This window comes from Onychostruthus taczanowskii, unplaced genomic scaffold (assembly GCF_017590055.1).
Source record: "Onychostruthus taczanowskii isolate IOZ18803 unplaced genomic scaffold, ASM1759005v1 scaffold179, whole genome shotgun sequence".
NCBI lineage: Eukaryota > Metazoa > Chordata > Aves > Passeriformes > Passeridae > Onychostruthus > Onychostruthus taczanowskii.
The window spans coordinates 412,262-438,045 of record NW_024499006.1 but is presented as its reverse complement, the minus strand read 5'-3'; the positions used below and the strand labels follow the sequence as shown (position 1 = coordinate 438,045).

The following is a 25,784-nucleotide window of genomic DNA, read 5'->3' as shown; positions in this document are numbered from 1 at the left end:
CTTGTATATAAACTGCTTACTAGAAGGTGTTCTGTACTCAGAATAATACAGAAACTAAATGCAAATATTAAAGTCCTGTTTTGTCTTGGCCTACATTTAATTAATAAATTGTAACTTCCACTATTTCTGATTTAAGTATATTAAGGAAAAACAAGTCATACAAATATATTGCTGCAAACCTCTTTCCACTGACTTGTCTTGCATCTCTTCAAGCATCAAAATGAAAGGATGGTTTTCAATGTTTCTAAGTATTTCAAAACAAAGATTTTTCTGTTCTGTTCCTTCTTAGTGGTAATTGATGTTATAACCTCCAGAGAAGTCCAATGTCACCTTCATTTAAATCCTCAAGATCCAACTCTAAGTTCTACTGATGACTTCATAGCAACAGCTGTGAAACGGTAAGTACTTTTATTTCATAACAGATGTCCATTAAATGGAAATATCATGTGCACTCATAATGTCATGAACTCAGCAACTGGAAAACTTCACTCTAGTACTGTAATACAATAATGGGAATAAGTTACTTCAATATCTTAAGTATCTCTTTCAAAAATTTTAAACATTAACAGTGATGAAGTGTTTCTAGTAGAAAGCATATGGAAGCAAATAAAGACTATTGACTGAAGAGTTTTACATTTTATAAAGATGCTTTTCTGAAGACTCTAGCTGATGACAGTCTCATGTCTAGCATAACTTCGAATAGCATGGAAAGGTCTTTTTACACATCTACCTAATAGCAATCAGTACTTCTCTTCAGAAAGTGAGTTGTATATGGCATGTCTACAATACTGACTCTGGCTTGTTTTCTGAACAAATTCCAAGACAGCGAGTTGTTGTGATACATGAACATAGGCTAGACAAACTGATTCAGAACATAGTCTAAGAGCACTAAGTGATTTGGCACAAGCTAGTACACAACTATCATGTGTTTGATGACCACAAAACCAATGCAGGTTGGATTTTGAACCTGATTTTAAACAAGGTAATATTTCTGGAACCAGGTTATGAGTGGGAAAAAAATCTCCTCCAGTATAAACAGTGTTTTAGAAAAGATACCTTCTGTACCTGTGTTACACAAAACATGAAGGTTACAATCATAAAACTCAAGAAGAATGAATATATTTCAATGTTCTTAGTTTTGGTTTTCATTAGAAGCACCCTTATGACTTTTTTTTTTGTTGACCAGACTGAAAGGCCTCCTACTTTTTCAGTCAAAGCTTCTGTGCACACCTAACTTCAAAGACTCAGCACTAAATTTTAGTATGTTAACATATATTTCTGGTACAGCACATGTAGTTTATATTATGGCTACAAAGTAACACCAGGTTGTATGAGACAAAAACAGAAAGGAGGTAGATAAAAACAGAAAGGAGGTAATGCTGGTTTTCATTCCGTTGTCAGCTACAGTTTAAAAAACAGAAGTACTTTAAAGAAAGTATGATGTCTGTAGTAGTGACTAATGTGTTATTTCCTTCTTCAGTTGCATGTCAGTCCCAGTTGTCATGAGAGCTGTTTTCAGGAATGCTGCCAAGGTGAAAGCTGACAGTGAAACACAAGACATGGACACAGAACAACAACCTGGACCACAATCGGAGCAAACTACAGATTCTAACAGTCTCAAAGAAAGCCTTTCTGGTGTTGGTCAGCAAGACTGGATAGTGACAGATAAGCCAAATAATACAGAAAGTACAGAAGAAAATCTCCCTACAGCCAAACTGGAAACTCTGGGTGATAACATGGAACCCCCTCTTAGTTATTGATTTCCTTCTCTTCATGCTAATCTGGTCCACATCCTTTATTCCTTCTTTTATATTTTTCTCCAACTTTCCAAGCCTTCATCTCCTCCATATCTTCTGGTTACTCTAATGTTCTTGAATGGCCATAAATTTAGGATCCCAGATGCCCAGTCTTCAAATTCTTTTGGCTTTGTTCACTGAAGATTGTTAGGCTTAGTTTTAACAAACTCAAGGTTTCAGTGATTTAATGATCAAAGTAGGTCTGTGAAAAAACTTAAGTGGTGTTGGCTAACAGTGGGCATTGCTTACAATTAGTTAAAACAACTAATTAAAAATGAATTAGGAAAATTATATATATATTCCAACACTGTCTGCACCATATTCTACCAGAATATGGAAGAAATCTGTGTTTAACATACATGATACAGTCTATAACACAAGACAAGCATTTGAAGAAAAGTAATGTTTATCCATGTCAATATTATGCTAAATAAATTGAAAAAAAGTTACTTGAACAATTTCTGTAGTAATGCAGATGCCCCTCTTTGTCCAATCCATAAATGCATTTAATCAAAGACTCTGAACTGCAGTTCTGATTACCCCTAAAGCAGAAGTGGTACTGAAAGGAAACCAAACTTAGAGTCTGTCAACTCTGACAGTGTAACAGAGTCTTTAGTAAAAATGTTGTATAAAACTCAGGCTCTGAAAACCAAGGAATTTTTGCCTTAGATTTTTTCTTGCCTCTAAGTATGAAATGGCTTTGTGATTTTTTTTTTTTTAATTATAGTTTACTGTTCAAAATCTTACTCTGCCTATGTCTGGAATATTCCTTTGTCTCCAGTAAGAATTGAGTTACAGGAAACTTCCAACAAGTAAGTTGGGAACTTACTATAAATCAGTTTAATTAATGTAAAATAGAGGCATTCACAAAGAAAAAACTTTCTGAACAGAGCAATTTACAGCTACAGTGAAGGGAAGCAAAGAGAAAGCAAGTCAAATACAGAATAGTTACAGAAATACAAAATAATCAGAAATAGGCATGAGTGGCTGATGTGTTTCTAAGAGGTACTGAATAAGCTTAGCTTCCTTGAAGAGTTTGAGAAAAACATTATTGGAATGTGGGAGAGTTCAGGCTAGATGGACTGACAAAATAAATACAAAAATAATGAAAGGATGTTCATTAGACTGGAAGCATGTTTAGTGTGGTCTGACATGATAAGAGCAGATGTCTAAAAGTAAAACAATGAATTGTCAGCAATTCTGTGTTTGAGGAAAATAGTGAGTTTTCAGCAAAAGTGACAAATATAACTATATAAGGAGGGAAAAACAGTTTTTAACTGTGAAAGTGCATTGCATCATGGGTAGAAAAGAGAACACATAGAATTTGACAAAAAGTGACTAGAGAGTCACAGCACTAGGAATCAGCAGCATATCATGTTCTGTTTTGCACACAGCATATCATCAACAGCAGCTTATTCTGCAAAAACATGGACCATTTCCATAGCACTGAGCATTTACTCTTTTGATATTGCAGGGGACCAATTTAGAGGAGCTATTTAATGGACCCACTTCATTTCCAAGCTGCTGCCAAGACAAAAATGAGGGTGAAATGGGACCTCCCGACACAAAACAGAAACATGTTTAGTAACTCCTTGTAAAGCTTTAAAGTCAGTGCCCCTTTCTGTGAATGTTACCTTTAAAGTTGAAAGTGAAGGGTTTTGCCCAGAGCCAAAATCATGGCAAGGATTTACAAAAATTACTTCTACTGTAAAACATCAAAATTAGATTTTCCTAAAGCAAAAGTGATGCATCAGCCTGTACATGGCCCACAAACTAAGAATCAAAATCAGCTGTGATAGTTTGAAGTACGATGAGACACGAAAACTAATTTTCCAGTTGCTGGACATGATGGAGTACATCCAGTGATAAGCCCAGTTGCTCTACTAACCAAACAGTCTGCATTTTAACCCAAGTAAGGGCTGACTTTTCAGGATCTGTGCAGAGGTTTGCCTTGCTGCACTCAGACTGCAAGGAACCAACCTCACCATTATTCCTACAAATGTTGTCACTGGAGCTGCCACAGTTGTCGTGTTTTCCATCTTCAACTTCCCTGTACTCTGTCCCAGCTGTGTGATTAAGGTCCATGTCCTGAACTGAGTCTAAAATATGTCCAAGATGTGGCTGTTCTTCAGTAGAATTCAGGTACTTAAGCACATCATCTTCATGCTTTCCAACTACATCAAGAAGATTATTTATCGTACTTAGAGCAGAATTATGTCCATTAAAATGACACCAGGATAAGAGAGCACTGAAAAGTGAACAACAACAAAAGTGATTATATTGATCTACGTAGATCCCCACTTGGTGCAGGTAGAAAGACAGCAATGTGACAAGGTATCTATGTATCATAAATACATTTATGTATAATTTATATTATAATTTCCATAAATAATATAATTATTTATGGAAATTATAATATAAATTATACATATAATTTATATTATAAATTATAATATAAATTATTTATGGAAATTAATAATATAATTATTTATGGAAAAGTCAGGCAGTAGAACTAAATATTAAGCTTAAATATGCAGATTCAGACAATTTTGGAAGAGCAACTGAAAGAGACGTTTTAGAAATTATACTTCTACACCCAGGTGGGCATTCCCTGTTCTCAAGATAGGGGAATTCTCAGGTTGCTAACTTTGGACAGTTTCAAAATGTTTTTTGTTTTGTTGTTGTTGGTTTCTGTTTGTTTGTTTGGGTTTTTTGTTTGTTTTTTTTTTTTTTTTTTAGTTGGTTGGTTTGGTTTTTTAATTAAAACAAACAAAAACTCGTATGTGTGTTCCCCTGTTACACACCCTCCACATACACTTGACCTTAAGGAGTTTGTAACCTACTTCAGGGTTCCTTTGAACTGGCCGCATGTAATCATCAGCTTGGCACCGTGTCTGTAACCTTGATTAAAGCCTGTCTGGAGTGCAAGTTCTTTCCCGGCCTCAATTCCATCCCTATAGCCTTCCTGTAACAAAAGCAGTGAAACAGGCTGCTCAATGTCACAACATGACAAAGTGGACCTCTGACAAATACATGACAATAATAAAAAAAAGTTTAAGTATCACATCTCTTAGGTACGGCTTCTATATCTGTATATCCTTCACAGCTACACCCACTGCCAAACCAAAACATGCTTGTTGCAGTATACTATGATTTACTGATCTGTAAGATGTAGTTTTTTACTTTTCCCAAAAGGATTCACAGAAAGTCAGAAAATAAGGAAACTTCTAAACTTTTTTTAGAAAGATAAAAAAAACCAAAATCGCATGTTTGCTTTTAATGATTACCAACTCCTTTGTGAGAAATGGACTTAGAAGTACCACACAGACTTCTTTTTTTCTATCTAAAAAGATATGCAGGCTGCCAATCTTCCCCTTTATCTTTACTCTTCTATCTGTAATCCATCTACATGGAATCCATTTATTTTCACAAAATTAACTGCTGAGCATTGCTCCCTTATTTGCTGGGCCTCACTCCATTCAAGAGTTATACCAGAAAAAGAGAGTGATTGACTGAGTCACATATAAATACACTTAACATTGGGACTGCTTTCTTTAAGTAAACAGCTAATGACTGTAATGCAAGTTACTTTCTTTATATTATAACAACATTACAAGATTAATAGAATAATTCTTAACTTTTTTTCATATGAAAATTGCAAGCTACAAAAGTGAAAACTCCTATTTGCTCATAGAGGCCTTGCTAGAAAACTAGTCTAGAACACAAAAATTTATTTTGCCCAACATACAACTCTAACTTCAATAACACTTCATGATTTTGCAGTATCTACTCAAAAATACCAGAGGGATTTCTGTAAGAACACTAAACAGTTCCTTAAGAAAACCAGTCTTTTCATGGAACTCAGATGAAGGAAATTACACTGGGTCTGCTGTAATACCATTGCTCACCAACTGCCAACACAACTGTTTCCATCCATGTTCTTCAGCCAAATGCTGCTCAGCTGTGAGCAGAGGACCCCTACTGGCCCCACTCTGAATGACACAGTATCTGTCGAACTCATCTGTTTATGAACTTGTTTTGTTCCCTGCAGAACTGCAGAGACGCAAAGGCTGTGGAAAGCAGCTTTCATAAAATGGATATTTCACTTGGAGAATAAATCAACCAAAGACCTCAGACTCAACCACACACCACAAGGCAAATTGTCGTTGCACATGGAGTCACACATCTTACTGATGAGTAACTCTACTCAAAACCCCAAACGTCTCACATGTCATTATTAGCACTGTTCAGCTCTGTTGCCCTACATTTACTAGGGCTATACCTACAAGTACAAAGCAAGTAGCTTGCATCACAATTCAGCACTGCCTTTTATAAATGCACATGGTCGTGCAGGAGTCAATGCCTTTTGGTAAAACAGTACTTTGCTCTGGTGACTACTAAGTAGTGATTACATCAATTTCTGCCATATTTCCCTGATATTCAGAAGAAAGTAGGCCACAATAACTTTTAAGCCGCTACTTCTCCCTTTAAATCATTCACATGTGCATCAAATTAAATGTCAGTAAATCTAAAATAGCTAAAAATGTATTAAATCCTTTTTATAGAAATACCTTCAATCTCTTTTTCATAGTGCTGTTCCATTCCTTCTGTAGTAGATACATCTCATCTGCATCTTCATCAAATATATCCTCATTGGATTGGCTGACTGCTACTTGTACCCAGGACATAATAGCAGTGCCCTATTTATTTTTACCCTGTTTATGTGGTAAAAAAACACTGAGAAACTCTCAGAAGTGCCTCTGGTGAAGTGTCAGATTAGAAGTATTGGCAAAAAACTGTGAGCTCCGAAGAGAAGCCAGGTGTGGTGCTGATTATTCAAGCTCTACATGGGAACTTGGCTCTGTGTGCCACTGGGGTGCATCTGTCAAGAAAAGGCAGTCAGATAGAAGTTACCTTATGAACGATGATCTGAGATCTATTAGGGCAACTTATGATAGCTCCTTCCCACCTTATGGCACTGACACACATATGGACACCAATGCAGCATTTATGAATACTGCAGTACAAGGACAGCTGGCAGAAACAACTTTATGACTTGCTTCCAACAGCAGCTGACAAATAGTCCCATACAGCCTCCATGTGGTGCCCTAAAACAAGGTGTATGTATACACAACTTTGTATTTTGTATTGTGTACACAATTTACTACACGCAGGTTAATACTTGCAGAGTTAATAACTGTGAAGTACTTTCACCTTTGATTTACAGTTTTCTGATTATGTCAAATATTTAACTATCTTATAAAACAAAAACAGTGCTTTCTACTTTGAATAAAGAATTAGCAAGTGCTGCTGCAGGGGAAAGGAGAAATTTTCGGGTTATTTAATCTTTTCCTATGACGAAAACTTTGAGAAGCGTCTCACAACTAATTAATTTGCCTCGCTGTAAATTGTTAGAACACACCGACGGCTCTCAGAGAACTCAGGGCTCAGGGACACAACCGGCTGGGGTCCTGCAGCCTGAGGAGGGTAAGCGGGGCATCTCCCAGCCCCACAGCCGGCCCGGGCCGCAGACAGGGCCGCGCACGTGCCCAGCTCCCCAGAAGCGCCCAAGCTGTGGGGAGCCTTCCTTCTCCCCGGCCGGCCACAGACGCCGCCTCCCCTCTCCTCGCCTTTCCCCGCTACTCGCACCACCGCCGTCGCCAGCCCGGCCCCGCACACTGACCCTCACCGCAGCCGGCGGCACTCCCCGCCGCGATCCGCCATCTTCACTGAGGGAAAATGACGCCACTGCCGGCGGAAGTAATTGGGCAGCGACAGCCATGACGTCAGAGACCGTCGGAGACGCCATCTTGAGTGAGGGCGCGGCCCCCTCCAGTGGTCCTGCCCTAGGGCCGCCAGGCGCCAACGGGGCGGGAGCTGCTACCGCAGTCGGGATGCCCTTATCCTATCATCACCTCCCGCGTTCTCTGGAGGGAGCGGCATGTGGCTGCCTCGGCCTCCCGCAGTGACCGGAAGACGACTCGAGGGTCAACGCGTTCCTCGGGGCAGGGAGGTTTCATCGTCTTTTCGGTTATAAAGGGTGGAGTTTAAAAAAAAAAAAAAAATCTGCCTTGATGACTTAAGAATCGTCAAGCACTTTATGTGAAGCATGCCGTTAAGCTATCCTCTACAAGACCCAGGTATTACAATGAGAAATCCTTTTTAATATGAAAGATGCCAGCGGGAGTCAAGTGTTTCATTGCTGACTTTGACTGGAGAAAACAGGAATATCCTGTTGACATAAATGAAACATAAGTGCAGCAATGTTGGTGCATGCTGCATTTGGCTTGTCAGCAGAAGTTTAAAGCTGATTAATCTTCATGAGCACACAATACATCAAGTGTGAATTCAAGCTGCCTGCTTCTCCGCATTGCCAGAGGCTGTTCAGTAAACGCCGCCTGTGCTGAGCGCCCTGCGGGTCCCTGGCCACCCGACCACCCGAGAGCCCGATTCCCCGTGGGAGCACACTCCCCCCAGCCACTGTCTCGTCTCCTGTCCCAGGGGTGGCTGGTGACATTCCTTACAGCAGGGCTTGGGACGCTGCACGGACAGGAGCAGGGCCTGCCTGTGCTCTGCAGGTACCCGGAGAGAAAGCGCATGTGCTGCAAGCTGTGCAACCGCTGCACTCCCTCTCCCTCCTCCTTTCTGCTCTGCACAGTCTGTCCTCCTGCTTCTGGCCCATCTTGGATGCCTTGGATTGTTGAATGCTGAGGTGTGAATAGCCAAGTAACCAAATCTGTCTAGAAATTCGTGTGTCAGGTGTCAAAATGACTGGTGCTGCTGGATGGCCACAACTGCATATCTGTTCCTCAGCAGTTACTATACATGTCAATGATTGCTGATTTCCTGGCCCACTTATGTCACTTTCAACTCCCGTCTGGAAGACGCTATCTTTGTCATTTAAAAAAAACTGATAACAATACTGACTATTGCCTGCATGCACAAATGCACAGTCACGAAAATCCCTTCTGGCAACAAAACCTTTAACTGGTCATAATGACGCTTAGCAAAAATTCACCAGGTGGAAACAATTCTTCATCTGGCAACAGCACTATTAAACTTGGGTTAACCCTTTGCATATCATCTTCTGCTCTGTCTGGTCAGTCGCTTGCTCTTCTGGAAAAGATACAGAGGTCATGGCTCAGGGAAGCTGTGAGTTTCCCAGATTCACACTATCAGTTTAAATGTCTTAAATTTAGCAAAGTTGATCATCCCACACAGATGTTTAAGAATGAGTCTTTATAACTGTGAGAAAAAAATTAAGAAATATTTTATTTCCACCCTTTTTTGTTATTAGTTGTGGGTGATAATTAGGTGAATCATTGTATACATAGAGCAACATTGTTGGGATATGGAGTACAGTTGCAATTTGAAGACAATTTGATTCTATGTTGATGACTTGGACAGGAGTTCAGGGATTGAGGGTGAGGTGCAATGTCTCGAGGTGTGGATGTTTTCCAAACTTATGTGTGTTCTAAACAGGACAGTGTCTGTGTATTATGGTGACACTGTCAAAATACATACCAGAAGATCAAAACAGGAGAGCAGTATTTCACTGGTTAAAAGCCAGTTCTGATATTTTTGTACAATAAAGTTGCCTGAAATTGTGAAAAGCGAAGTAGTTGACTTATGACCCATTGTAAAGTTTGCCAGTGCCATATCTAAGTTTAAAACTGGGCTAATGTTGGGCTTAGGGCATCTGATGTACCAAAGGTACTTCTGGAACATGAGCATGCATATCTCAGCAGTTACTTCTTGCTTTCCTGCTGTACTGGGGAGAGCTTCTAGAAGGGTCAGTACACAGTCACAGCTGTGTAATACTAACAAGAGATTTCAGGAGATCATCACACAGGAATTCTGCCAGCTTCATCTTAGCAGTGAGGTTTGACATTAAGCAATCAGCCATAAGTGATCTCCAAAAGTGATATATTGTCATAGGGTGTTCCTTTGCACCATTTCAATATAATGCTTCAGATAAAACATTGCTCCTATTCAGATCATTGTTATACAACTTTGTCTCTCAAACAGAAATGGATGGGAGCATCCAACAGATTTTGTCATAATGCAGACACCTCAAGAATTCAAGCTTTTTTGAAGGGTGGTTGATTACCTTGGCCAGGACTTGTATATGGGCCACTCTGTGGGGCAGGTTCCTTTCATTCTCACTACAGCAATTTCTGTTGCTGTGTGCTATTGTCTCTGGCAGAATTGAGTAAAACCTTGTGAAAGACCCAGGGCAGAGGACTATTTACACCATAAATTGTTCTCCAGGCATGCAGTCCTTATGGACTGACAGAACCATGTTTCATTGACTCCAACTTTGTGAGTAATATAATCATTTTAGGAAATCACAGCTCTTAAATGGTATTTGGATAAATTTCAGCCACTTTTAAATAATTTAAACATTTAAATGTTTACTTGTCTTCTATAGTGAGGAAGACAAAAACATAATGAAAAAGAGCAAGCTATCAAAATGTGAGGAGAATAGAAACCGTCAATATTTAATAAAGATGGTGTATGCATTGTCACCAAACATTGCACAATGTTTCCGAAGAGCCTTAAACCATAAGTCTACCCCAAAATGTGTACATATTGTATGATCAGGTCTGTAGTCTTTTCCAGGTATCTGGCTCTACTGCCTAGACGAATTCTAAGCTGTTTTCAATGAATACCATGATAACAGGGCATTGGTAGGACTGCCTACAGCAGCATCAAGAAAGACATGCTCACATGTAGTCGACGTCTCTGTCCTGATCTTGGATCTGTGCATCTTTTATTCATGCAGAGGGTGGTGGGGATGTGCACTGCTGGCTGAATTTCAATAATAATACATTGACCTCCAGCACATAAATACTTTGCTACCACAGAGAAGGAAACAGTGAGCAAACAAGTTAAGTGCAAGGTCATAGGCTTAATGATGTTTTAAATATTGCAGCTCACAGCATAGGGGACTATAATGCCCCTAAATTGAAGAAGAGGGTTAAAATAAACTTCTAGGATCAGTGAGTATTACCAGAGCATGGTAATAAACATACACTTCTATATTTTCCTGTAATAGCTCTCATACAGGGTATTAATAAAATTTACTAGTGAAGCCCTTTCACCGTCTTCTGATGAAGGTAACTAATACATATGAATTACTTCTCTGCTTTTGTGAAATCATTTCTTTCTTCTTTAATAGCATACAATAATATTGCAGCAACAACTCTTTGGGTCAAAATGTCACATTTAATGTGAGAAGAAAATGAAAGAATATGGAAAAGTAGGTATCAAAGGTAAATGTCTAACATTCACTTCCAAGCACCACAGGAGTCTTAATAGCTCTTTTGCCATTACTTCTTACGCAAGTATTTTCAAGGGAGAGGATACTTTTTCTGCCTCTTCACCAGTATAACCAAAGCAACAGAATTTTGATAGTTAAATATTACAACAGGACAGTTTTCTTATTTGCGGAATCATTACCATTTCAGATCCTCGCAAAGAAACCTTTCCTCTCTATTTCATGAACTGCCGACAGTTGGGCTTAAACTAAATTGTAAGTGGAAGTGGCTAAGCAAAGGAGTATTTTTTCCCCCCTGCTTTTTCCAGGCTTCTCTTTGAATGTCCTCAGGGCTTGCAGTCTGGAAAACTGTACTCTGCACTGCTGCATACTAAGCAGAGCAAAAGGTATACTTTATTAACACCAAAACAATTCTCTTCTGTCATTTTCCTTAGTTTGCTCCTCAAATAAGAAAAATTTGTTGTCCCTAGAAGTAACTCATATTTTAATTCTGGAGTTTTGATAATAACTATAACACTACAAAAAATAGTATGGCTGAGATAAAAATGAGCTTTATACACATCCCAGCTCAAAATTAAGATTGACAGAACACAGTGTAGTATGGGACTACACTATTATTTTTAGAATATACAACAGAGAAACAAGGAAGGAACATTCCTAATTGTCTTCAATCTGTTGAGAATGAGCTTTTTACAGTATGAAATTCCACATGAACAGAAAAAGGTTAGGTCAACAAAGGCAAGAAAATTAAATAAGTTCTACATTTTAGTTGTGTAACTGAATCATGTGTCTACTGAAATTGTAATATTAGAGATGAGTCTCTCTGAGTTTATATCATAGTAAATCAGGACTCCAAAGCTTTCTGACTCAGATATCCTTAAGTAAGATTTTTTTTATGCAGAGTTGCCTTTTTTTTTTGTGTAATACTTGATCATAATATGCAAATGTTTACTGTAAATTAAATTAGTCCAAGGAGAATGCTGTATTCTGCTTATAAATTTCCCCAGCGAATTGCATCTCTATTCAAATTACGCAGAATTTTTGTCACATTTCATTTCTTCCACAGGAGAGAAATGCCAGCTCTTTTCTTTTGGCAAAGAGACAAATTGCTCTCTCTGTGTTATCCGTTGTATGAACTCAGGCAAATGCTGACAAACTGCAGGAATAGCAGCTGTACAGTGCTGATCCAGTTGTCTGAAGTGAATAGAACGGCTAGAAGTCAGAAAACCTTGTGGACTGCACTGATTTTCTTGGCACCTGAAACCAGGAGAAAACAATTGTTTCCGTGGCAATGCACAGTTTCAAAAAGGTTGAGGTTATGACAAGGGTGGTTAAGTGGTAGCTTTTGAGATACATGTGGATTCTGAACAACTCCAGTACAGCGTGTATGCCATATCTGCAGCATGTAATTGTTTGGCTGACTGTGCTTGAGCAAAGGCTGCTGGGCAACTCATATCTCAGCTGAGGGAGAAAGTGAGCTGGCATTGCTGGGCCTCTTGGGACTCCCTTCTACAGGGAGCTACAGTCTCTTGCAGAGCCATTGTCACCTGTAAATGGCTACCTAAGGTCCCAGAGGATGGCCCTGCTACCTGAGACAGAAACAATTGTCCAGGACAGTATCGTGCTGGGCATGGAAAAATGTTTATGTCCCTTTTGTCTGTTTTTACCTTAAAACTGCTGCCACACGCAAATGATGTGTTTGACATTACTGCACCATCCCTGGCAGGGTAATTGGGCAGTGACTTTCCCTTCTCTTAGCTCCTTTTCTTCTCCCATTCTTAATTCTATCCTCTTAACCAGTGCTGGAAGAGCAAGTATGCTTCTGGTTCTGAGTTATGCTCAACTACCTGAAGATGATAGCATTCAGATAGTAACTAAATAGGGATTTATTCTCCTGCCTTCCCTTGAATGGGATTTTATCACTTCCATGGGTTATTTTCTCAGACCTGCGAGTACAAGGATGCTCCTCTTTTACAATTACCATTGGTGTCAGTGGAAGGTGATATCTTGAAGAGCAAGTGCAGGTGCCATGCAGCCAAATGGACAGGGACTTCGCCATTTAAACAAGATGAAATGTTCCATGGACATGTCATGAGCATTACTCACTGATCTGGAAGAGACTGAGCAAGGTTTCTCACATGTACTCCAAATTTTTTCACAGGACTTAATTATGTAAATTTACATGCAGTTACCTGCCCAAACTTTGCCACAGTATCTTGCTCAGGAACAAACAAGTGCAGTTAATTTGACCCAACAATCAACTGCCATGTAAACAAGTAACATTAGGTACTTTTTTTTCATTGAATTGTTGTAGTCAGTATCTGTCACCCTGACTTACTTACACTGAGAAGAACTAGTTGAGGCTAGAAAAACATTGAGGCTAGTGAGGTAGTTACTGATTTCTATGGGTTTACACTCAGGGTAACACAGTCCTCAGTGTGCAGAATCACAGAGAAGGTGAACTTTCTGATCCAATCTTCTGCAGAGGAGGACTTGCTAGTTCTTGAAGGAAACTGAAATGTCAGTGCTCATGTTGCAAGCTCGGGCCCAACTTTAGCGTAAACATATGATACATTCAAAGCCTGCAGCTGCCTTTTTTTGCTCATCCAAAAGCAGCAATGGGTGGCTCAGGGAGGCACACCATGCAGGCTTGGCTTATATTTTAAATAGCAGTAAAGAGCTTCAAAGTTCTTCAAAGAACTAGAAAAAAGAGTTATGAACTATACTTGCTTTTTGTGAAATAAATGAGGTTACATCTGCAAAAGTATGGATTGTATTTTACTACTGACTCATTGCATCAGCTGACTAATTGCAACTAAACAATTTTACAAGTAATGCAGCAATTACATAAGCAAAACCTTCATATGGTGCAGAATGAATTCAGCACCATATGAAGGCAAGGAATCAAATTCCATGGTAACATGTCAGGAACTCCAATTTACAGGAGATGAAATATAAGGGAAGCTGATTTGAGGCAATTTGTGCTCAGAGTTGACAAAAAATTCTCTGTAGAAATGGATTGCTTAATTTTATTTCTTCCTTCACCCAGATTCCAGTAATTTCTTTTTCTAACTCACAGGCATCAATTTCTCAGAGAAGCTTTGTTCAGATACATCAACTCAGGTGAAAAATACATCTAAAAATGGGAACTGTGCTATAATTTTAATTATGTAGCAATTGCAAACTGATCACATTATATATTGTTAGGTTTATAAGTATTACCTGTCTGTGGAATATTAATATCAAGGTCCATTCTTGTAATAACAAGAAAAAACATGGTATAAACTTAAATATCTGTTCTGTTCCCAGGACTCTATAAAAATTTCACATATAGAAATTTTTTCTGAATAAAGTAACTAATTAAAACTTTTTTTGTGTGTGTGTATTATCAGATTCCATTGAGGAGCACCCTTTATCACAATGTTTGGCAAAGTAATTTACAGGTTATTAAAAAGATTGTTATTTAATAATTTGGCCAAGGAAAATCTTCAGGTCCTCTGAGAATCATTTTAGCACAGGTGGAAAAGTTTCCTTTTTTTCCAGCAAGAAAGAATATATAGTGCTGAGGGTTACATTGTCTCCTCATGCAATATTCGCTTCTCAAGAAGGTCCTCAGAATATATGAAGACATAAGATGGTGTACTCTGTGATTACTTGAGACCATAAAACCTTGTCTTGTTTGTCGTTGCTCCTGCCACATTCCTGTGCAATGCTACCAGCCTCCTTTCAGAAGCTAAAACTACAGAGACAAAGCTCACTTCCTGATTGATTAATGGGATAATGAAAATTATTAGTAGCCCTTAGAAACACCATTGATTTTTTTAAAAAATCTCAAATATTGACACCTTATCAATGTATTTGAAACAAGCATTTGTCTGTTTGTTGTATTAAATGTAGGTAGGCTTGTACACACTGATACTTATGAGTATTGTCTGCAGACTCTGAGGAGCTCACAAGTGTATTTCAAACTCACTTCAACAAGGGCACCAGGCAGTGTTATAAGGATTTTGTAAAAATCCATCCTTTAGAATCTTGTAAGTAATCTCTTGGATATCCTACAGGCTCGCCTTCATAAAGCTTTCAACGCTGAGTTGAGTGGGCTGCATGTGTGTGAAGCTGCTCTGATTGAAACGCCAATATTCTTTCTTTCTCTGGGTTCTGAAATTTACTACTGCAATAAAACAGAAGTATTCCCTTGCATGCTAAACTGAAGTGGCTATGAAGAACAACTACTGAAGCCCCTAATTTATTTCATGGTTTCAGTCTAATTGACATCAGCATTCAATCCTTTCTACTGGCCTATTCATTGTCTCCCCCTCAGTCTGGATTCAGTGTACAACAAATTCATTATTGAACTGCAGTGCCTTCCCTCTCTGAAAGGAAGGGCAAAGAAGAAATCACCGTGTAATTATAAGAAAAGCATATTTTCTTTTTTTGTAGCTCTTAGGCATTTCCCATAATACCTACAGCAAGCAACCAACACCACCTCCCACATCTCTCAGTCCAAGATTCTACGTTAAGAGGATACTTATCTATCTCTCTGACTCCAAAGAACCAGTTCCAGACACATCCTCATACCAATATTTCTTAATAATTCCTGGAATGATTGATGATATATTGCAGACTATGTATTTTTGGCATATTATTTAATCAGTAGCAATAAAAATGCTCTTTTTATAAAGAACATGAATAATTTATTTTAGTACTAAAGGATGAGAATTCCTGTAATGCATCATTTGCAAGAATGATGCAATGAGTTCTAACCAGAGACTGGGAAACAATGAAAGTGATGAAGGGCCACTGGTACCCATTGGTCCTTCCGTAAGAATGGGGACCAAAGAGTGTTTGAAATTAGTACAGAAGAACTGGTGTGGCATAAAATAGAGAAAGAGGGCAGACTGGGAAAAATCTTGCTTCACTTGGGGAAATAAAAGCAAACATTAAGTGTGGAGAATACAATGAATTATATGGGAAGGCACAGAACATGGACAGATAAATGCAATTTTATGGGGAAAAATGTTAGGAGAAGGATGTGGTAACATTTTCCTGTGGTACAGGTGGTATTTTTTAATACTGAGTGCTCTTTTTAGCATAGTGCAGACTGTGTGGGAAAATGGACCCCCAAAACCTGGCATTTTTCTATCTTTCTCCTGTTCACAGGACACATCCTCTTCTTTAGCTATCCTTGATATTTATAAGATAGTAATTGTGGGGACCACGTAGCCTTAGAGCTCAGCTGAGGTAGAGATGGTATTGTCAAATAGGACAATTATGAACTCTAGCATAAAGACTAAGAAATCAGTAATTTATTCCACACTTACAGCTTACCAGATTTCTAAAATGCATCAAACATGTGGTAAAAGATAGGGGGTTTTCACAGCAGATGCCATATATATGATGTGGCTTTGACAGATGCTCTAGAGCATGGGAACTTCTGGTGAGAGCAGAACCATTTGTAAGATGAAACATTCATTGGGATTTCTGTAGCTGAGAACTTAGAAAAGGCCTGATCCCCCACATTACTGCTAGCTGAGAGGAAAGACAATAACCACTATGGGCTTGGATCCCATATTGCCATATGGCTAGAACTTAGTAGATTCAAAGTAGTTGAACTCAATCAAAAAAATGAGGGAGATCGTAGACATTCTGTTTCTACTCCACTCAGTAGACATTTCCCAAGTATTGGGTTGGGGTGGGGGGGAGACAAGTACAGGTGCTGTGTGAAAATATCTACAGAATCTAAAGCCATGCAAAATAACACCCTGCTACTAAATTATGTAATAGTGTGTGTCACTCATTCATTAAATATCAATAAATAATTTAAAATTTTCTGTAATTTGGCATGCTCCTGACATTAAATCTATTCCCCTGGGTGTTTTTTTGTTTGGTTTTTTTTCTATATAGACCTGTAAAGGAGAGTTTTATGGGCTTTCTTTGGTTTAAACTCCTGATTTAAAAATTTTTCTTTGTGCTGATTAAGAGAAAATGGAAGATCAGTGGATGGTCCATAATTTGACATGAATATCAGGAATGGAAACCAGAAAGATTATTTAAAATGAGAATAAACCCTTTATTTGATAGATTAGCTGCCTGTTGCTAAACCTTATTTCTGAGAGAAGAGTACATATTAGGTTCTCCCTTCACCTAGCTGTTAGCAGACTTGCAAAAAGTCCAGTCTTCCCTTTGTTACTTCTCCTGCCCTGTTTTCAAGCTGCAAGGTGTAGTACTGAGACATGGGCCTTGGATGCAACTTTGCTGACATTGATTGAACAATTGACTCAGTATGCAGGATTTCAACCCATGTGCCCCAGCCAAATGCTGGACTTGGGGTAGTTCTCAATGTTAAGGTTGGGGTTGTTCAGTAGCATTTTATGTCTGCAACAAAAAGAACCTTCTGTCCAATTTTTTTGGGCAGCTGATGTTGGGCAATTGGCCAATTTGCTGGATCAGAAGTAGTGGCCTTACCTTAAATAAGTTACTGTCTTCTTGCTCTATGCATTTTCCCACTCTGTAACAGAAAGCAAGGAACTTTTCAGATTCTGAAACTAAAATAATGAGAATATGTTTAGGCTTATGAAACATATTTCCCAGTATAGTGTCATTAATAAAAATTACAACAAATGTACTTTAGAGTAAATAAATGAATGAAATTTAAGACTGATACTGCAAAATAAATTTGGACCTTTTTTTTTTTTTAATGGGAAATTCATTAGACTGTGAAAATTAATCACACTCTGCATAGTACCCCACTAGTACACATGGCTCACTGCAAAATAATTCTGTTGTTTTGAGACTTTACATGTGTACTGGATTGATTCAATGTTTAATGAGATTTTTAGTTTGCATCTCATTTATGTTTATACCTACCAGATGGTCTTCATTTGTCATAGTATTTCTTAGGAATTTCTTTTTCTGTCTCAGATTTGAGTGTCTGTATTATGAAGATGTGAAAGAAGAAACTGAGCAATATTAAACATCACAGACAATTGATTGCTAAGTATAAAGAAAGCACATTATGATTGTAAATAATAGTGTAAGAGAAAAACGTGAACTGATCTGTATTTTGGCTCTAGGGATAGGATTCTCAAGCAAAATGTGTATCTTAGTGTGTTCCTAGTGTTGAATTTGGGGATTTAAAGTAAGGAAAGAAGCTAAAGTAGATCCTTGTCTAAGATTTTTTTTTTTTAATAGCAAGATTTCTTTTCTTCACAAGTCTTTAAAATGTCATTACCTGAGACATTTACACAGAGAAGCCCTAAGTGCCTAACTTTGGATTGTAAGCATAATACAGGAGCTGTATAAGAAGCAATATCTGCCTAATTCTTTCAGTCTCTCTACCTCAGAAGAGTAGGCTGATTTGTATTAGATCCACTGAGCCAAGGCCCAGCCCTCACTGCTGAGGTGAGAACTGGTTGAAGCAAGGTGGCTTCTTGTATGAGAAACAAATTGCATCCCTTCATTTACAGGAGGGTACACTGACATTATAGTATTGTTTCCCTTGGCAATATTGATCTTTCCACCCTACCCCCTCCCCCTTCCTTTCCCAATCACTTCCTGGAATAGGAAAGACACACAAAAATTTTGGAATCCATGATAAACCTTTTATAATTTCAGATAATGGAGTAGTCTTTTTCAATCTTTAGTGGCTGAAGCTTTATGAACAGAAGCTGGGTCATATGTCCTCAAAAAATATTTTTCCCACAGAGGATACTGGAAGAGCTTTTGAGAAATTTCCAGCAAAAGGACACCTTGCTAGAAATGATAATCCTTCCATGTACAGATGTAGAAACTGACACGAAAAACTCCTGGGTCTGTTAATCTTGCAAAATTCAGCTGATAATCAGAGATATGGTCTTCATGCAATGTCAACCCAAAATATAATTAACACAGCTACATAAATATATATAGTGAGAATAAAAGAAAATAATAGCCCTAGTAAACCTGGAAGACAAAAATGCTAGCTCAAAAAGTCCTTTGTTTCTGTCTTAAATCTAACTGAATTATTTTTTCCAACTGTGAATCAGTAAATCTCAAGAAAAGATGCTGAAGGAAAGCTAAAGTAAATTGAACTTGAGACCATAGATCATTGTCTCAAAATACAAAATGCAAACAGGAATTAGTTATATCTATATATATAGCAATTTTTTATAGTTTAAAAGTGAATAAAAGGAGGCTGTGGTACCAATTTCTTCGTGTAGACTAGAAGAGGAAAATTGTTTTCTGGTAAACCAAATTAAATCCAGAGTAACCGGAGAAGATGGTAGATGAAGTTGGTGGTAAAAGATATCCAATCATTCAATCTGTCTTTTGGTAATGGCAATATTAACAGCTGTCACGGTTAGAGGTTTCTCACTATAATAAATAGAGTTTTGACTGTAGTCTCCACTTCTTTCACAGAGTAGATTGAAATAAACTTCCTATTTTCTCTCCCAGGATATGGTTCTTACCATTGGGAAGTATTGAGGGGTACCTAAGAAGAATCAGAAATTGTCCAATGAAAGGAAGAAGAGGAAGAAAAAACAAAGACTGGAAGATTTGGAAACCCTGAAAACAGACACCAGATAATTGCCATGTGTTATGAATAAAAAGATACCTATTTTTATTTAAGGTTACAGAGAAAAAAAAACGGTGGGACCAGTTGCTGTTAAATTAGCTTAATTGTAAAGAGTTCTTTAATTGCCCGTTAATGGTTGGTGATTTAGCCATTGTTCTCCCAATGCTTGCCCCGGAGCTACACCTGGACACGCAGCCCAGGAGAGTGGAGTGGCCTGGGACCACGTACGCAAATGAGAAATGCACCGCGCCAAAATTTTCCCGTTTTCCTAGAAAACCCCTAAAAACAACGAGCCAACACAGAATTAGGGGACCCTAAGTGATGTCTAAGGACGGGCGTGAAGTCCAGTGCCTGCTTGGATCCTTTTTGCTTCACACCCTGACCCCAAGAGATGTTCCATAAGGAGGGGACCCGAAGTGTTGGACTGAAAAACAGGAATCTGCCAATCTCCCGTGAGGACGCAGTCCCCAGCTCTGCCTGCAGACCAGCGGACAGAGCTGCATCACCCTCCTCCTCCTTGCCACTCTTGGGGACAGCGGCGGCGTGGGCGCGACCCGTCGATTTCTCCCCACCTGAGCTGAATCTCTTTAATAAAGGCATTGAAAAGGAGAAAGATCTCCTGCCCTATTTATGTCACCATGCACAACAAAAAGAGCAAAAGTGTTGGGCAGCAGCTCAGATACCTGATTAAGGCTGTTGTGTCTGTACTGTACATTATAAAGAGCCATATATTAGTGACTGGTGTCAACTCAAGTTGATATTTTCATATGTAATGTATTATCCAAGTAGTTTCCCCAGTAATGTGACATGTTTAAGGAGATCACAGGAAAAAAAAAAAAAAGAACTTTCTGTCCCTCAGCAGATGAAAATTTTACCATGCCTTTTCTATTTCTTTATTCTGTATTGACACCTTGCCTCTGTCCTCATATGGTCAAGTTCTCCTGAACAAATTTTCATTTTTTAGAGTCACTACCAAAGCTGTAATCACAGCTGGGTTGAACACCATGCCTCACCAGCCCAAGGCAACTTAAATTCATTGTTTTCGTGTGACCTGGTGGCAAACATAAATTACAGCATCCCTGACCCTGTTGCAAACTCTCCTTTTTTCCTGACGTCTTTCAGTTTGAAGATAAAAACTGTCACAGTTCTCTTTAGGCAGCAACTTTTCAATAGCCATTAGTGAAAAGCACTATATTTAACATTCTGTGCTTTCTTATATGTAACAATGTAGACTTTTCAGGAATTACACAACCCTTTTGTAAAGTTCTTTCTCACTAATCTATAGCAATGCTGTTAAAGATGTCCTTAGAGAGAGTTAGGAAAGCAGTTGTTTGCTCCACTTCAAATTAAGAGAAATAAAATCATGTGAATTCAGCACTGTTATTAGCTCAATAACAGGAGTGGTATATACTTAATCATAAATATGTTTTCTTGTGTTGGAGTGAGCAAATTTTTTTTTTCCTAAAAATAACTTTCCCTCTCTTGCACAGCTCTCCTCTGGCCTGTAGGTGTCATAGTTAGAATATGGATGAAATAGATAAATATTAGTCTACTTACTTGAAATCCTTTCTGAAAAGCAATGTTCTTGTTAGGTAAGTACTGTTATTTATTGAAGCTTTGGAAGTGGAGAAATGACTCTAGTACGTAAACAAGCATAAAGTATAATGGATTTCACTGCACATTACCTATGAAGATGAAGTTTCTTATGTTTCTCAGGTAAAAAAACCATTTTCCTCACAAATCTTAACCTGATGCCTCCAGCTTTGAACTTGCCTGTCTTGATCCTGTTCTTTGTCCATTTTTCTTTCACCCTTGCTTCTTAATATCTCTGTCAGATAAGACCCAGAGAAGTGACTGAAAATACTAAAGAGCAGCATGTTTCTATTCTAGGTATAGAGTATTGGACTGTAGGTGTAATAAAGGTACAGGATGAAGCACCAGTGAATGCTAGGGAAAGTTGCCCAACCAGTATGGTTTTCAGGACCAATCCTATGATGGAGTGATGACAACTGTCAACAACAGAAGACCAACAGATGTCATCTATCAAGACTTCTGTAAGAACTTTGACATGGTGGCACAAGACATCATTATCTCGTAACTGGAGAGACATGGATTTGATGGATGGACTGCTCAGTGGATAAGGAATTGGCTGGATGGATGTAACCAGAGACTTGGGGTCAATGGCTCTACTCCCAGGAAAAGGTCAGTGATGAGTGGTCTGTGAGGGCTCTTGTCTTGGGATGATGCTCTTCAATATTTACATCAATGAAATTGTGAGATCGAGTGCACCCTCAACAAGTTAAAGTTCCATGAAGCTGAGAAGTGCAGTTGTCACAATAGAAGGATGGGATACCATCCATGGGACATGGACAAACTTGAGAAGTGGGCCCATAGGAATTTCATTTAGTTCAACAAGTCCAGGTGCAAAGTGCTGCACCTGGCTCAGGGCAATCCCAGACATGAGTCCAGGCTGGGAGAAGAACTTGGTGAGAGCAGCTGTGCTGAGAAGGACTTGGGGGTTCTGGTGAATGAAAAGCTGGACACAAGCCGAGAGAGTTCACTTGCAGCCCAGAAAGCAGATGGTATCCTGGGCGTTCTCAAAAGAGATGTGAGCAGCAAATGGAGGGAGGTAATTGTCCCCCTCTTCTCTGCTCTCATGGGACCCCACCTGTAGTGCCACATCCAGGTCTGGGGTCCTCAGCATAAGAAAGATATTACATCTGTTAGAGCAAGTCCAGAGGAGGCCACAAAAATACTTGGAGTAGTGGATAACTTCTTCTACAAGGGCAGGCTGATAGAGTTGGAGTTGTTCATCCAGGAGAAGGCTCCATGGAGGCCTTTCTGATGCCTTTCAGTTACCTTAAGAGGTGTTTATTAAAGGAGGGAGGCAACTTTTTAAAAAGCAGATAGTGACAGGACAAGGGGCAATGATTTTAAGCTAAAAGAGGACAGGTTTAAATTAGTTCTTAGGAAGAAATTATTTTTTCTGAGGGTAGTGATGCACTGGCACAGATTGCCCAGAGAAGCTGTGGATGTGCCATCCATGGAAGTGTTCGAGGCCAGGTTGGATGGGGCCCTGAGCAACCTGATTTAGTGAATTATATCCCTGCCCATGGAGGGGTAAGTGGAAACTTGATGGTCTTTAAGGCCACTTCCCCCTACCCTCCCCAAGGTATTCTATGATTCTGTAAAACATCTAAGGAACCTAAGTTGTATCAAATTCTCATAGTACAACCAATTTTCAAACTCTGTTGCCTACTAAGCAGTTAAAGACAGCAAAAATCAGATTTAACTGATCTAGGTTCAAGCCCTTCACTGGAGACCTAAGTTGAAAAGCTTGTCACACTAATTGATGCAATATTCAAGCATTGGTAGGAAAACATATGTCTACCCAAGAAGTCAAGATCTCTCCAGCTTCAGGGAAAGCTACCAGTGAACTTCTATCATGACACCCAAAGTCAAGTGAAGTAGCACTAAGTCAGTGTCACATCGACAATAAGGTATAGTGGGGTCTGATAACACATTAAGAGGCTGCTTACATAAATGTTATTTGATCTACAATTGGTATGCAAACAACTTTGGAAATGGAGCACAACAGCTATTCTGATTGGCCAATGCTCAGCTCCTACAATTTGGAGAAAGGACATAATTTCTTCCAGTACAAGGTTCTGTGGGATTTCTAGTTCATCAAGGACAGAAATATTGGAGCCTTGGATATTTGTAAAACACATAAAAATTAATGCTTAGGAACCATTTTGGTGATGTTATTTTAAAGCTTTCCCTTTAATAACTACTTAAAAAATGGGGCTAGAAAAAGAAAGCTCTATATCCTGTGCATAAATGTGCAGTGCAAGAGGGATTATAATTTAAAGAAGATTTAGGCATGTGATGAATTAAAAATGGAATCATTGTTAAGAACTATGAAGCCCTCTTTACTAGATAACACTGTCTAAGATTTTCATGCTGATTACTGTAAGCATTTTCATTTATAGAAAGATCTAATTTAAGGATTTCCAATTATTGCAGCATAAAACCAGACCTTTGTAATTCAGATTAAGAAAAGCCCACCAAACATAGAATGAGAACCCTAGACATTTCTGTGACATGTGGATCTGTATATCAACTTATTGTATTAATTTATTTGTGTATTTTGAGATAATCATACAGTCTTGTGAAGGAATGATGACTGTATTTATCTCAATGTTATTAATTACTCCAGCTATCTGGAATAAAGGATTTAGCATTTCCATACCTATAAAAAACTAAAGGCTGCATTTGGAAGGAATAATGGATGTCTTCAGAAGATTTTCAAATCCAGTTCCAATAGCTGGACATTTCCACCGTGGTTGAAATATTTAAAAACCTTCTGAGAGTAGACTAACTGAAGCTTGCAACTCATGCTCTATAACAATTTTATTGCTGATCATATTTCACAGTGACACAGTTCACCCAGCACTTTACCTGACTTACCTATTAATCAGCTGTAACACAAAGAGTGCCATGTGCTGGGAGTTTATGAGAGTGTTGCCTGTTTTCTAGGATACCTCCATCCCTGACACTAGATATGTCTGCCAGACACTATGTGCTATTAAGAGGAGACTAGAGCTGGGGGGCGGGTGGGGTGGTGGGGGGTGGTGGTTTGCCTGGTGGTCTTTTATTTCAGTCTGTTGGTGGGCAGTCCGGTAAGAAAGTGCTGTAAAACTTTTTTTTGTACTTTGCCACAGTCATGTGCTTGAATTGCTGTTGCAGAAAAAGGTGCTCAAAGTCAGCTCTTTAATTGTAAAGGCACGAGAAATAAGGCTACTACTCATAATTTCCAGTGAAAAGAATATTATAATGATATGCAGAAGTCTGAGATTTGGAGAAAGTTTTATTTTTTTTATTACTAAAAAAAATTTATTACTAAAGCTGACTGAATGAAGAGGTCCTGCCTGTCTATCTGCTGTAGAAATGTGTTTGACTTTGTTATGCAAAGTTTCACTCTGGCTAAACTAGAAGTGTATGTGGCATTGGGAATCATATTGGGTTCTGCCTATGTTTGAAGGCCATATCTATGGCATGTTTCTTATTCTGCCCCATGGAAGATTTCCATGTTTTTCAGAGTGAGAGGGGTATGATATGGCTTACAACATGCAACTTTATGTTTCTTCTGTATAGATATTTACACATCTGAAGAAGTCATACTTTGCTCCCCTTATAGATATTTGGTATCAATAAGAAAATTTAAAGGCATGATTTTTGACACAGATATATGTTTCAAAATTGTGTCTGTTTTTCCTCCATTACTCTAAAGGTGCTCAAGACTATTAACTCAGAGATAAACCTGCATTTGTTCACATAAACTGAACAAAAAGGTCTAGGCACAAGTAATGAAATAGCTAGGAACATTTACTTCAGAGAAGTCTGAACGAATAAAAATATAAAGTTGGATGATGGGAATCTTACTGTAGGTTTATGCACTTATAACTGACTTCTTCCAGAATGACAACAGCCTGGTTAGAGTAGGTCAGGCAATGGATTAAACTCCAGTAAGAGCAACCAAGGACAGATTGCTTAAAAAATGTAAGAAAACCAATCAGTTCTATCAGGACGAAAACTATCCCCATCATCGAACTAGATCCTCCTAAGTTTGGTTTAGGGAAACTCCTCTTTAGGATGGAGATGTTACTCCATCTGGTGAAAAGAGAAAGCTTTCTTCATAAGGTGCTGGGAGAACAAGTGGAATGAAAAGAGCTTGGAAAAAGTTTGTAGAAAAAAAGCTTGAATATTTTATTTTCTTCTTTATAAATCTTGAAGATTGTTTTATTTCTTTCTGAATCTAGGTATTTTTTGTACCCTTGTAACTGTTGTACAACTGTTGTAACTGTTTTAGTTACCTTTTTCATAGCTAGTCAGCACGAGTCATATTTGTTTTTGCAGACACAATAACTTAACTGTTGCTACTAAAGAGAGATGCACCAAAGATTTTCTGCCAGAGACAAGATGTCCCACTCCCCAGGATAGTTAATTAAAGCAATAGCATCAATGTTTAGACAAATTCAGAACTTTTTTTTCCTTTAATGAAAGACAAGGAAAACAAAAACCAAAACAATAAACAAGCCCAAACCCCATATGAGGCTCACGTTAGAATGCTTCCGTCATTTTCATTAAAAAA

The 25,784-nt window shown here is 38.5% G+C and overlaps 1 protein-coding gene across 3 annotated transcripts; it reads right to left on the bottom strand.

The window, feature by feature from the left end:
* Positions 1-2,502: 2,502 nt before the first annotated feature.
* On the bottom strand, positions 2,503-14,371 carry YAE1 (YAE1 maturation factor of ABCE1). 3 transcript variants are annotated; one of them, XM_041400350.1, is made up of 4 exons: positions 7,480-7,598; positions 6,368-6,678; positions 4,640-4,761; positions 2,503-4,044 (listed from the first exon to the last, which is right to left on the bottom strand). In XM_041400350.1, the coding sequence occupies exons 2-4, from the start codon at positions 6,482-6,484 to the stop codon at positions 3,621-3,623; spliced, it is 663 nt and encodes a 220-aa protein (XP_041256284.1). In that variant the 5' UTR covers positions 6,485-6,678; positions 7,480-7,598; the 3' UTR covers positions 2,503-3,620. The 3 variants fall into 3 exon arrangements, with proteins under 3 accessions (XP_041256284.1, XP_041256285.1, XP_041256283.1); XM_041400351.1 differs by having other exon boundaries at positions 7,486-7,531; XM_041400349.1 differs by lacking the exon at positions 6,368-6,678 and having other exon boundaries at positions 7,480-14,371.
* Between the last annotated feature and the right edge of the window lie 11,413 nt (positions 14,372-25,784).